The sequence below is a fragment of the Leuciscus leuciscus genome (assembly GCF_965113295.1).
Source record: "Leuciscus leuciscus genome assembly, chromosome: 25".
NCBI lineage: Eukaryota > Metazoa > Chordata > Actinopteri > Cypriniformes > Leuciscidae > Leuciscus > Leuciscus leuciscus.
This window is the reverse complement of record NC_138724.1, coordinates 28,245,797-28,259,345: the sequence shown is the minus strand read 5'-3', so window position 1 is coordinate 28,259,345 and position 13,549 is coordinate 28,245,797. Positions and strand designations below refer to the sequence as shown.

Genomic DNA, 13,549 nt, shown 5'->3' with positions numbered 1-13,549 from the left:
ATCAATGTGCACACAAACACTCTCACGTATTTGTCTCTCAGATCTTTTTAGCTTCGCTTTATTTGCGTACCTCCGAGCCGCCGTAGTCACGCCGCAGGTTTTTCCATCATGGCTGCGTCCATCACTCACCCTGCGCTGTCCTCCTTATGCAAAATAAACTGTAATATTAATGGAATATATAGTTTAATTTCATTAAGCAGGGGGATTTCAATCTCCTCTGTCCTCTCAACAAGCGTCGTGGCCACAGAAAGAGGTAAAGATAGCATGATCTGTTATTTAATCTATTTACAGTATTAAGGAGAGTTACAATAATATTGATGTTAGTGTATGTCTATATATATATATATATATATATATATATATATATATATATATTCAGCATCCAGTATATATTAAAGCACCGTGGTATTATCATTTGATACTGTTTTTGTACCAATACAATTGCGTTAATTGCTTAATTATTGGTCTGACATGTTGTATCTAAGTAAATGTTTTTTTTATAGCCTAATATGACCACATCTAGTATTGCTTGCTGTATTTTTGAATGAGTTTAATGTTTGAATGCACACTGATATTTCAGCCCTCATTGAATGTGTGATTGCAGACACTGCAGGTAGAGCTGGTCGGGGTCAGTGGAGGTCAAAGAGACAGGTGGACTATTACACTTTGCCTCAACACAACCGTAATACAGTTTGTTTACGTTCTGGTCTATGATTCAGCAAAGCAGAATAATAATGTCATTGATGATGAAACACAGGCTGGAGAGCCCAGGACGGAGCGGATGGCCGAGGATCAGGACTGGACGGCGGTTTGGCCCACTGCCGCCTCATTCAGACCGTCCACCGTTCCCCTGCCGGTGCGGATGGGATATCCCGTGAAGAGAGGCGTCCCGCCTGCCAAGAAGGGCAACCTGGAACTGATAAAGGTGATCAAGTTTTGAAAATAAACATACACAAGCAGACATGCAACATACCATATTTCTATGTTATTCATTTATGCATTTTGATGTATATGCACAGCGCCACACATAATTATAAGATCAGTTTGTAGGAAGATCTAAAACATCTTGATTCAACCTGTAAAATATAAGAGCTTTTTGAGTAGAATGTGAAAGCATTTCTGACTTTGCATCATGAAAACCTGTCTTAAACTGAACATTATTAGAAATTTTCGAAACCTTATTGTGAACTGATGCTAACTGGACTTTTTCAGATTTTTTTATTGCCTATACTGGTCAAAAGTGACGTCCGGAGTACATTAATAGTTTTTTTTATGACCCTACGAATTAATTTAATCCATTAAAATATGGGGAAAATATATTTTAAATATGAGGGAAGAACAAACCATTAAACTTGGTTAAGGTATTTATCTGACAAAATTGGTTTTATTTTACTTTTCAAAAAAAATGCTTAGAAAAAAGCAAAAAGTTCACAGGAAAAAGAGGAATATTGACTCCTCTTTGACAGTGTTGTTTTTGGCAGCCCTTTTAGTCTTAGTCTTAGTCTTTCGGACGAAAATGCTTTTTAGTTTTAGTCACATTTTAGTCACTTATAAACTTAATAGTTTTAGTCAAGTTTTAGTCGACGAAAACGCAAAAAGGTTTTAGTCAAGTTTTAGTCAATTTTAGTAAAAAAAAAGAAAGAAAAAAAAGAAGTAACTTAGTCTTTAAAAAATTAATTTAGGTTAAAAAGTATTGGACATGGGCTTAGGTTTGACAGGTTGTAGCAAGTGTTGCAATTCATAATTTTTTTTTTTTTTTTGTTGAAAAATAACGCCTGAAATGATGACTTCTGGTGAATATTGTGGAAACTAATTGATACATTTAGATAAATATATTTCATACCTTATAACATATTATAATACAACTTATTAGGCCTAGCCTATATATTTATAGAATAGCAAAGTAGGCCTAATCAATATAAATTACAAGACTGAACCACATAGATGTGAAATATAAAGGCTATCATGATCATTTTGCCAACAATGAACCATGGATTTGTTTAGTTTATAATACGTTTTATTTTTAACTTAAACAAATACAACATATAACATTCAAAACTCACCGGCTTAGACTGCATTTGAAGAAAAATAAACACAACAGTTTTCTGTAGCCTTGTGTGCGAACTTATTCAATAGAATTATTAGATTATCTCCTGATGCGTGCTGCTTAATATCCAACGCATTCTCATCGCGACGGCATATGGTACAATCGGCCTTGTATTCATTGTCCCTCACGCATTCCAGCCACGGGTAGTCATTTTCCCATTCAATTTTACATTTCTGTGCTCTTTTCTTTTTCGCCGGCTGCTCGGAGGAAACGTTAGTCATTTTTACATTTCCCGCTGTTGTCACTTGTCGTCATCGTTGCTACGATACGTGACTCACAATGCGAAACGACCAATTAAAAGGGAATTCTCTGATGATGTTCCAAGATGTTAAAAACGCTACGCTGATCATAGACAAACAGAGGGAGAAATTAGCATCTACCGCACCGTCGGGTTTTTTTTCTCATAGCCTACAAATGTCTTAGTTCATAGTCTGACATATTAGAAGCTATGTGTCTGTCATGGATTTGCACTGAATTGATTCTCAAAAATACGGAACAAAGTGCGTTCCGTATCAGTTCAATACGGAACAAGACTTTATTGTGTCAAATACGGGACGATTCCGTATTATACAGAACGGTTGGCAACCCTAATTTGAACGTCAGACTTATAATAATTTTCGTTCCGTCTCGTCTCGTCAACGAAAACTCGAAAACGTCTCGTCATGTTTTAGTCACCCTAGAGACATTTTTAGCTATTCATCGTCGCGTTATCGTCATAAAAAAAAGGTGCGTCAACGAAATCATTTCGTTATCGTCATCGTTGACGAAAACAACACTGCTCTTTGACTACAACCTCTTTGACTACAACATAATCAGTTATTATTATTTTTCATTGGTTCTCTCTTGTTTCTACATGTGTTCATTCATAATTTCTGTGTATGACAGCCTGGCCAAAAATTCTGTTTGGCACGTTTCATTGCACTATCACGAATAAAACATTTAAATAAAGGGTGAAGTTTGACCACTTGTAATACAGCACTTTTTTTAATCACATGCTCTAATGTCTTTCAGATTCCAAACTTTTTACACCTAACCCCGGTTGCCATTAAGAAGCACTGTGAGGCCCTGAAGCGTGAGTTTTGTGTGTTATAACTGTGATTGTTGCAGTGATAAATATTGGACGGCGGTTGATGAGCACATGTAATGCTGTGGCTAAATGAAAGAAAGATTTGTAAATGTTTTCCCTGTTTAATTTGTCCAGCGTTCTGTACGGAGTGGCCGTCCGCCCTGGACTCTGATGAGAAATGCATGGAGCACTTTCCAATCCAGGTGCAGAATAAGGAGTTTGTATCCGCTGGACAGTCGCTGCGAAACCCAGACGCACGGATAGTGACACTGAAGGTGAACTTTTATTCAATTCTAGATCTTTTATGAATGTTTTCCAAATCATGAAGAATATGGCTTGTTTGATTGAAACTTTTTGAGTGGCACTGGTTCTGAAAGTTTTTTTTTATTTATACATTTTTCCCGTAGGCATTTCAAAAAGTCTTTTGTTAAAGCATTATAAGCCATGAACCAAGACAATCAGCTGCACGGAGAAGCATAACATCACAAACTTTGATTTAAAGCAAAAACTTTTTTGAAAATCAGACAAAAGGTACGAGACTGTGTACTTAACGGATTTAGTGAGGGAAAGAACTACAATCCCATGAAGCATTGCGAACAGCATAATCAAATTAAACTACTAATTTATTCACATAAATGTTGATCCAGTACATTTTAAGTTTAATGCAAAATATGCGTATATATGGGCGAAGCTAACGAGATCTTTTGCCGCATTTAGCTTGTCTGATTGGTGGAATTTTCTGTACTGCATCATGGGTAATGTAGTTTTTCACCACGAAATCCACTGTTAAACGCTTATTTTAAAACTAAGTTGAAATAATGCAGGCTGACAGCTTGGAAGAAAATGCCATCGATTTAAGGTTGTCTTCAAAGATTTATAAGTTATCGTAATAAATAATTTCCCTATGGAGAAAATGGATGGCGTTTGAACTGTTGAACTCTATTGCGTTATTACGAACTCTTGGATTTGCCAGGTTTATGGCTTCAAACGTGAGTATTATACCATGTTACTTAAAGACACGCTTGGTGGCCTCAGCGAAACCTCATTGATTTTTTATATATTTTTCCTATTTATAATCTGAAATGTTATTTATATCAAATCTCTCACCATCTGCCTGGAAAACCATTAGATTATGACTGCAGTGCTGGAATCGCCATCTGACGCTAATCCTGTTGGATTAGAGCTAGAAGTGAAGGGGATCAAAGGGCAGATATACGGGATGAGTGTCCGGGTGGGAGAAGGTCTCCCCCCCCCCCTGTCCTTCCTTGACTGAAACCCCAGGAAAACCCCAGTGATATTGCATTGTGCGCTTTTGTTCATTAGTCGGAGGGAGCTTAGTGACATCACTGCTGTTGTGTTTGATCCCATTGGCCGATCCGGAGCGGGATTTAAAAGGCAGAGTTGTGCCTTTGAGTGTTTGTTGTTTCGAAGAATAAGATTTAGTAGATTTAGTTTAGTTCGGCCGACTGGAGGAAGGCCAAGTGCAATTGAAGTGAAAATGATTGCTGGAGAAATGATGAAGATTTGGATTAAGTGATTCGTGGACGTCGTCCTTCGATGAACTTAGATTCATATCTCTCTCAAAACTGTCCATATATATGATTGATTGATTGATTTTATTTATGGATCAAACCGGTACAAAACGAAGAAACAGTAATCCAAAAGGATAACATGCAAAAGTAAAAATACTTATTTCCAGCATGGTCCTTGGTGTTACACACAGTTAAACAATAAACAGAAAACACAGTAGACAAGAGGAGGGTAAAAAAAAAAAAAAACATCACATAAAAATAAATAAATAAATAAAAAACACTGTAAAGACTCTGCAAATTATCAATAACTAATTTACCCTGTCCCATAAATGTTTTTTGACCTGTGATTTAAAAATTCCTCTTGATGATAGGAGTTTTGTAACAGTAGGCAAACTATTCCATGCCATGATACCAGTATAAAAAAAAGAATTTTTAATTGCATTTGTAGCTCTAGGAACTATGCAAGAGCGGATGCTGGCCCTAGTATTATAGCCATGCTGCGTATGGACCATGTTTACATTAGAGCATAAATATTTGGGGGCATGACCATTAACAATGTTAAACATATGATTTAACTTAAAGGGACAATGTGTAGCTTTTTAGGTATTTTATTATCTAAAATCTATATTTTTATTCATAAATATGCCCTCAATGGTGTACAAATACCTATGCCAATGTTCAGAATAATCCTCGTAAACGAAGAATTTATTATCTTTATATACATGGGACGGGTAAGTCCACGGAGGCTTCCATGTAGTTCCGCCATCTTGAAAAACTATAATAGCAGAGAGGGACAAAAAGTACTAGGCCAACGCGTTTCCACAACGCGTTTCGTTTAGAGCCAGCGTCACGTGACTGAAGCCAGCAGAAGCGGAGGAGCAGAGCAGTGAGAGGCGCTTGTCACTGCCGCGGCAAGTTTAAAAGGCTGCACTGCACGGTTATTTATACACCGTTCATTCATACATACATATGAGTCACAGGATAAGGAGTCCTCGTCGTCGAAAAAGTCCAAAATAGATCGTAAAAGGAAACGTGACCGGAGATTACAAAAACAAGGGTTACTGTCAGGATAGCTAATGCAGGAGAAAGCTTTCAAAAGAGACCCTGAAGTTGCCTGCTTTCTTCTCGACAGGTAAGTCAATGTTACAGTCTTAATTACAAGCTTTTTTTTCATTGCTTGGTTGTGTACTTTATTATATAGACAGTCGAACATTTATAGTTAAAAGTTAAACAGGGTCTTTGATGAATAGCAGCTATTGAGTAAAGTAACGTTAGAGAAGGCTCTGATGATGATGATATCTAACAATGCACATACTTCAAAAAAATATAACGAGTAAAGAAGGCATTACTACTAATTACCATAGTTAATGTTTTTGACAGTCAGTAGTTCATACTGTAACATTCTTTTTTTCGTTGTTTCAAGTTTCAGTTTGTTTTAAATAACAAACATGTTCACCCGAAGAAAATCTCGAAGTGCTATTATAAGACATCCTGTCATAGCTTTTTGGTACATAACGGCTACCGTAGATGCAACGCGCATTTGAAAAAGTGAGGCGCTGGAGAGCATTATTCGTTTGAATGCAAAATACAATTTCACCACTAGATGGGAGAAATTCCTACACAATGTCCCTTTAAGTTGTTCTACTCTTAGATGTACAGGTAGTAGACCAGCTCTTGTAAACTCCTCCCTACCTATATGAGTACGGGAGGGTACTTTTAATAGGTACCGAATAACATTGTTTTGTAGCACTTGGAATTTGTTTTTAAATTTCGCAGTTAACTCAGAAAACCATGCAGAGCAAGCAAAATCTACATGGCATTGAATCAGTGTTGATGCCAATAATTTCTTTACAGAGGAATCAAAAAGCTTTGTCTTACGATATAAAAACTTTAACTTACAGGCACATTTGGCTAAAACCTTTGCTGCAATGGCTTCACCTTTAAGTGATTGATCCAATGTTAGACCCAAATATGTAACACTTGATTTGGATACAATTTCAAACCCATTACACATCACCTTTAAAGTATATATATATATATCACATCAGGGTTTATTTTGAGATAACGATCATCTGATTGTACATTATCCCTCATGCGTTCTCATTATAATGCATCTTTAGCTAATCAAACACTGCTTTTATCCTCTGCAGGTGAAGCTCTCCAGCCTAAATCTGGATGATCACGCCAGAAAGAAGATGATCAAGCTCAGCGATGAGCGTTACTGTAAAGACACCGACACGCTCACCATCACCGCTGACAGGTTGGTGATATGGAGATATATTCTGTGTTGTGTTTTCCTCGTTTCCCAATCACAGATTATCTTTAAAACGCATCTTCTTCATGCATGTTTTCAGTTGCCCGCTGAGAACGCAGAATTATGATTACGCCATGTACCTCCTCACCGTGCTGTACCACGAGTCCTGGGTGAGTCTGATGCATCTGTGTCTTTACTAGCTGTCGTGTACCAGGCTGTTTAAGGTCATATCCGGGCACATTTGGGCAGGAGTTTTCAAAACAAGTTTAAATGCTACAGGGTGAAGCTGTCGAGAAATGTCTAGTTCATATTTCAAAGGAGAATAAAACATTTTGCATAAAGAAAATTAACCCTATTTAACACAATGTTGATAGTTGAAGTGAAATATGGGCCGGGCATTTCTTTATGTGATTCATCTTAAGATGTGATACTGTATTAATATCAATATCGGTCAATAATAGATTTTTTTCTTTTTTAAAGATTGTTATCATTGGTCATCATTGACATAATTTGTCAATTTGTCAGAAGCATGAGCTGTAATGATAATAATGCTTGCCACTAATCACTTCTGATCATTATCAGTGCATTGATTGGTTTGTTATCAGCTTCTCTCTGATGGAGGTTGATCTGTTTTCAGTCCACATTCAACACATGAATATTTCACATCTCTATTGTGCCTCTTATGAAAGTTTCAGTGGGGGCCCGGGGTGGTTTTCAGTGGCCGAGGCCCCCCCCAGGGCCGACATGAAACGATAGGATGAGGGGTGCAGGAATAAAGACAGGAACAGAGGTTGGGAGTCCGCAACAGTGACAGTGCACTTTGTGTTTTTATATTCCCTGCCTTTAGATTGAAATTAGCATGAAAACCTGGAGGTTTAATGTTCTGAATTTTCAGGCTTGAAACGGTGGAAATGGAAATAATTCTACTCAACTCTGAAACTCTAGAAATTTCCAAAATGTAGGGTGGCATATATTTGAAATATTTTCGGCCAGAAATAAATAATTAATAATAATAAATATGTATATTTATTTATTTAAATATTTCAAATATATGCTACCCTACATTTTATATATTATACACACACACACACATATATATATATATTACATATACACATACATACTGTATAATATATTTATATATAGAATTTATCAAATGTAGGGTAGCATATATCTGAAATATTTAAATAAATAAATATACATATTTATTATTATTATTACATTACATATTATTTTTATTACATATATATTATACAGTATGTATGTATGTGTATATGTAATATACATATATGCACACACACACTTGACATTTTTAAATACATTTTGGGTACATGCAAAAAAATAAAATAAAAAATATATATAAATATATTTAGTTTAATATATTAAATTGCCAAACATGAGGAAATGTGAGTAAAAAACTGATTTTTGTATATTAGCAGTATATTTTTGGCCTTTTTTTATTGAAAATATTTATATATAAAAAAATATATATATCTGAACCTGTTTTTCATTGGTCTTTGGTGTGGACATTTTTTGTTTAAATTCTTACCTTGAGCTTAATCCAAAATCCGAAATCACCGCCTATACCCTCCTTCACTATTCCCTACATTACTCCACTTATACAATTTAATAATCAATTAAAAAGGAATTATACCTGTATGATATCATTGGACCAGCGGTTTTGGAAAATGAATGGATGGATGATTCCATGGGAATTCATTCGGGATGACCCTCACAGTGCATTATGAGTATACTCTAGCCATTGAGCGTACATCGCTTGTACACTCGTTGTTGCGTTGCATTGTGGGATTGAATGAGTGCACTCATAAACGTCCACTCTGGTTTCGGACACCACTACAAATGGCTCAAATAGTGCCCTACTTAAGAATATGAGGGTGATTTCAGACACAGCCAGAGTACTGAAGACAAATACTCAGTGAGTGTCATGGTTATCCAGCTGATGATTGACAGCTGTCTCGCCCAATGAGCAACCTGAGAGTGGAAACGGTCGCTGAATAGAGGCGTCTGATTGGCTGACAGGGAGATACCATTGGAAAGCGCTGTTGCCGGCGGCACCTCATAAGATTCTCATTACAGCTCGATGAAACACGTAATCAATAATTCACGTCATATCTGCGTGTGTGAGAACCGTCTCGGCTTACACAGAGCTCACGATCAAAGCAAGCTGCTGTTTAATTGACGGCAGATGTAATGCGACAGTTTCTTTTGTTGAACTAAGTGAGACTTGAAAAAAGCGATTAGTAACCTCTGAGTATCGCATGATTCACCTCATTAGCACAACAGAGGATGAATTAGCAGGCGCTTTTTTTGATAAAACACAGATTAAGGACGAGGACGGTGTAATTTATACACTTGAACTTCTCAGAGTCGGCAAACCGAAGGCTTCTTACGCAGATGATCTTCTCGCTGTCTGTCCGTCTGACATAAACCCGGGCCGCCGACGCTCTTCCAGGAGTAAAGAACGTGACCTTTGAGATTCACACAAGGTCAACAACAAATGTGCAAGAAGTGTGCATTTTCCCATCATGCTCTTCTCACTAGAGACTCGCTGGCCTTGGTATTGTGTAACTATGTTCTTAGATTCACTAAGACTGGCGGAGAGCCACGGTTGAGCTTTGTTTGCCATCCTGGTTGGGAAGTGTAACGGTGTCCGCTGGCCTTTCGCTAGCACAATGGCTAGCACAGTAGCGGCTCAGATTAGGCAGGACGGGGTAGAGTGACGCTGGGTGGGAACGGGGGGGGGGGGGGGGGGGACGATACGACACAAAGCGGACCGTTGTTTCAGACCATCAGGGGTGATTGTATCTCCAAGACCTGATTTAGCTGCCAATACGGCTACAGGATAATCCATTCAAACTGTGTTCACACTGACTGGAAGAGGTTTTGGAACAAATGTGGCATGGATGTATTTTGAGAGGTTAAATATAAACCCTTTTCCCATTTAATTTGGTTTTTAAAGCCACAAAATGGGATTCGCAAGCCATTTTACTTTTGCAGTGTGAACGTAGGACGGCTTATACAGCGAAAAATGATGCATTTTAATCATACAAATCGGCTTAATGATACTCGGATTGAATATATGTTTCATTGAAACCTTCAAATGATCAAATAAATCACAAATTGTGCAAATACTTAAGTTTGTTTCCAGTCTTAAAAATATTTTGGGTAAATATAGGAAATATTAGTATCTAAATATATTTTGTAAATGTATTTTTAAAGCTATATTTTTTGCCATTTTTCTATTTCTGGCTGAAATGTGCTAAATAGACAATGCAGATTAAGATATATTTTAAAAAATGTTAAATTCATTTAAACCTTTAAAAGCTCAAATATATTACAGAATGTGGAAGAAAATATACTTCTATAATTAATATAAATTTTGGGTTATGCATTTTGAACTATATAAATATATTTATATTGAAGAAATACACAAAAAAATCTAAAAAACTAAATGAGGAAAAAAGTTAGTTATAGAACTTATAAAAAAAAAAAAAATATATATATATATATATATATATATATATATATATATATATATATATATATATATACACACATACACATACAGTACAGGCCAAAAGTTTGGAAACATTACTATTTTTAATGTTTTTGAAAGAAGTTTCTTCTGCTCATCAAGCCTGCGTTTATTTGATCAAAAATACAGAAAAAAAATGTAATATTGTGATATATTATTACAATTTAAAATAATTTGTTTTCAATTTATTATACTTTAAATGATCATTTATTTCTGTGATGCAAAGCTGAATTTTCAGGATCATTACTCCAGTCTATCACATGATCCTTTAGAAATCATTCTAATATTCTGATTTATTATGAGTGTTGGACACAGTTCTGCTGACTAATATATTTGATGAATAAAAGGTTAAAAAGAACTGCATTTATTCAAAATAATCACTTTGATAATGAATCATCATATGATAATGATTTCTAAAGGATCATGTGATAGACTGGAGTAATGATCCTGAAAATTCAGCTTTGCATCACAGAAATAAATGATAATTATAAAGTATAATAAATTGAAAACCAATTATTTTAAATTGTAATAATATATCACAATATTACATTTTTTTTCTGTATTTTTGATCAAATAAATGCAGGCTTGATGAGCAGAAGAAACTTCTTTCAAAAACATTAAAAATAGTAATGTGTCCAAACTTTTGGCCTGTACTGTATATAAATGTAAATGTATTAAAAAAAAATGATCAGGAATTGATTGGATGATGAAAGTTTCTCAGCTGAAAAACAGAAGTGGTTTCAGGGGTCAAGTTAAGTTAAGATGACCTCTATTTTGATTTTGACACTTGATTTTGGTGTTTCTTTAACAAAAGATCTCGGCAAGAGCCCTGATTTCTCTTCCAGCGTGCAGCCGAGCGGTTAAACGATCAGCTTATCTTACACCCAGCGAGCGTCTCCGTGTCTTCAGTCAGGTCCTCCATTATACTCCCATTCTCCCGAGTGAAAGGCCAATCTCATCAATTAGTCGCCTTGCATTTGATTAGCCTCTTCAGCTAAATTGAATCATTTGGGTCAACAGGTCTAATCAAATCCTCGAGATCTGGCCAAACCACCTTCATCTCTATAGAAACCACCTAATCCATCAGTCCCCTCCCTAAGTAGTGCCCTGCGGCCGGGAGATTGAGGGAAAGGAATGGGGGAATGACGAGGGATTCGTATTGATAGTCATTAGTCTAGAGCACCTGCACCGGCGAGAGGGTTATCTGCCCCGTGGCATGCACAGGCCTTCATACACACAAAGACGCTTTTGTCATCGAGGATAGGAAGTATTGGGAAAATTTAGTCTCCGGCAAAGCGGGGACTCTGAGGATTCTTATCAAACACAAGCTGTCTTTAAAAGTCAAACGGTTAAGCGAATGTTCAGCGGCGTCCCTTAATGTTTTCACTGGTAATCAGAGCTGTTCATTGAGTTTAAGTAGCCGTGCTCGTTACATTTCCCTACGATCCTTTCCAAATCAGCTTGGCATTTTTATCGTGCCAGAATTCCTCGGCCGACGCAAAACGCCACCATTCTTGCTTAAAGGTGAAGTGTCTTTATTTTTACAGTGCTTCAATACTTTCACCTTTCCCAGTTTAAGTGTTTTTGCCATTTCAACTTGATGCGTCTCACCCTTCAGTGAAATTCTGATCATTTTCCTTTCTGAAGTATATGAGTCAAAATTAAACTGGAGTTACAATATTCATATTAGCTTGTGTTCAACATAAATATACTTATTTAACATTTCCTTTACTTTATAGACTTCAGACACATAGCAAAAGCTTACGGCAAAAAAAAGAATTACGGCCAAATTATATAAAAAAAATATGCTAAATATACGTTGTACACAACTCGGCTTATGGATATATATTTTTAACATTTAAAATAAAGTTTAAACCTTCAAATGCTAAAATATATTTCTAAATGTGCAAGAAAAAAAAACAATCAAATTTTTTTAAAAATATATAAAAATTTATATATGTACAAAATATATAATTTATATATGTATAGAAATATATAAATGTAATTGAATTTTATATATATATATGCGTGTGTAGTGTGTGTGTGTGTGTGTGTGTATATATATATATATATATATATATATATATATATAATTAAATTAAATTTATTTATATATTTCTAAATGAAAATATATAAATAAATGTTTATTTATTTATAAAATAAATATATATTTATTTTATTAATTTTTTATAAATAAATAAATAAATAAATATATATATATATATATATATATATATATATATATATATATATATATATATATATATATATATATATATATAATATAAATGTATGAAGGGAGGAATAAGTAACTACAATTTATTTTAAAATATATTTGTATAAATTTTTTGTATATTTTGAATAAAAAAAAAAAATATCAGTAAACAATTTTTCTTTGCCATATTGGGGGGAGTGGGGACAAATTGACAAGCAACAATCGTAATATCTCATTATTTTCACAATTGCATTTGGTTCACACATCTAAAAGTGCTCACCATACATTCTCCATCTTTTATCCTCCACCCAATCAGTCAAACATCAGTTAAATCATTCATCTTTTAAAACTGTTTCTGTCACGTCGCTGTGTTTTACAGAAAACCGAGGCGTGGGAGCAGGAAAAGACACGTGCAGATATGGAGGAGTACGATTGGGAAGACAGTCCATCCCAAAAGAACGTTCTGGAAACTCTGGTGCGCATGCGACGGCTTGGAGCGAGGGATGAGGTGGAGGGGGGAACCAGGGAGGAGCTGTTGGGACAGACCACCGTGCAGGAGTACAGAGACGCGATGGTCGAGCTGAAGAACGAGGGAGAGACTGAGGAAAATCTACGGAAGTATAAAGAGGCTGTGAAGAAGCTCCTTAATATCTGAGGAACATCGTGAGCTCCGTTATTGTGTACAATTTCATATTAACAGTGTGTTGACCTTTTTTCAACAGTGAGTGAGCCATGCATTATTGTTTTCAAATTATATGCAAAATTATGTGATATTCATGAAAAATAAATGAATACATGACAGCAATATGTAAGTTGACC

At 35.6% G+C, this 13,549-nt stretch overlaps 1 protein-coding gene across 1 annotated transcript; it reads left to right on the top strand.

Annotated features, from left to right (window-relative positions):
- The first annotated feature begins 81 nt into the window (after positions 1 to 81).
- mrps35 (mitochondrial ribosomal protein S35) lies at positions 82 to 13,439 on the top strand. Its single transcript, XM_082160736.1, has 8 exons — positions 82 to 253; positions 605 to 651; positions 758 to 925; positions 3,119 to 3,179; positions 3,309 to 3,448; positions 6,856 to 6,965; positions 7,060 to 7,129; positions 13,110 to 13,439. The coding sequence occupies exons 1-8, from the start codon at positions 109 to 111 to the stop codon at positions 13,383 to 13,385; spliced, it is 1,017 nt and encodes a 338-aa protein (XP_082016862.1). The 5' UTR covers positions 82 to 108; the 3' UTR covers positions 13,386 to 13,439.
- The last annotated feature ends 110 nt before the right edge of the window (positions 13,440 to 13,549 follow it).

Coding starts and splice junctions, on each gene's coding strand:
- mrps35 (XM_082160736.1), top strand. CDS start 109: ATGGCTGCGTCCATCACTCACCCTGCGCTGTCCTCCTTATGCAAAATA. Junction 926..3,118: donor GCAACCTGGAACTGATAAAG/GTGATCAAGTTT, acceptor AATGTCTTTCAG/ATTCCAAACTTTTTACACCT. Junction 3,449..6,855: donor CACGGATAGTGACACTGAAG/GTGAACTTTTAT, acceptor TATCCTCTGCAG/GTGAAGCTCTCCAGCCTAAA.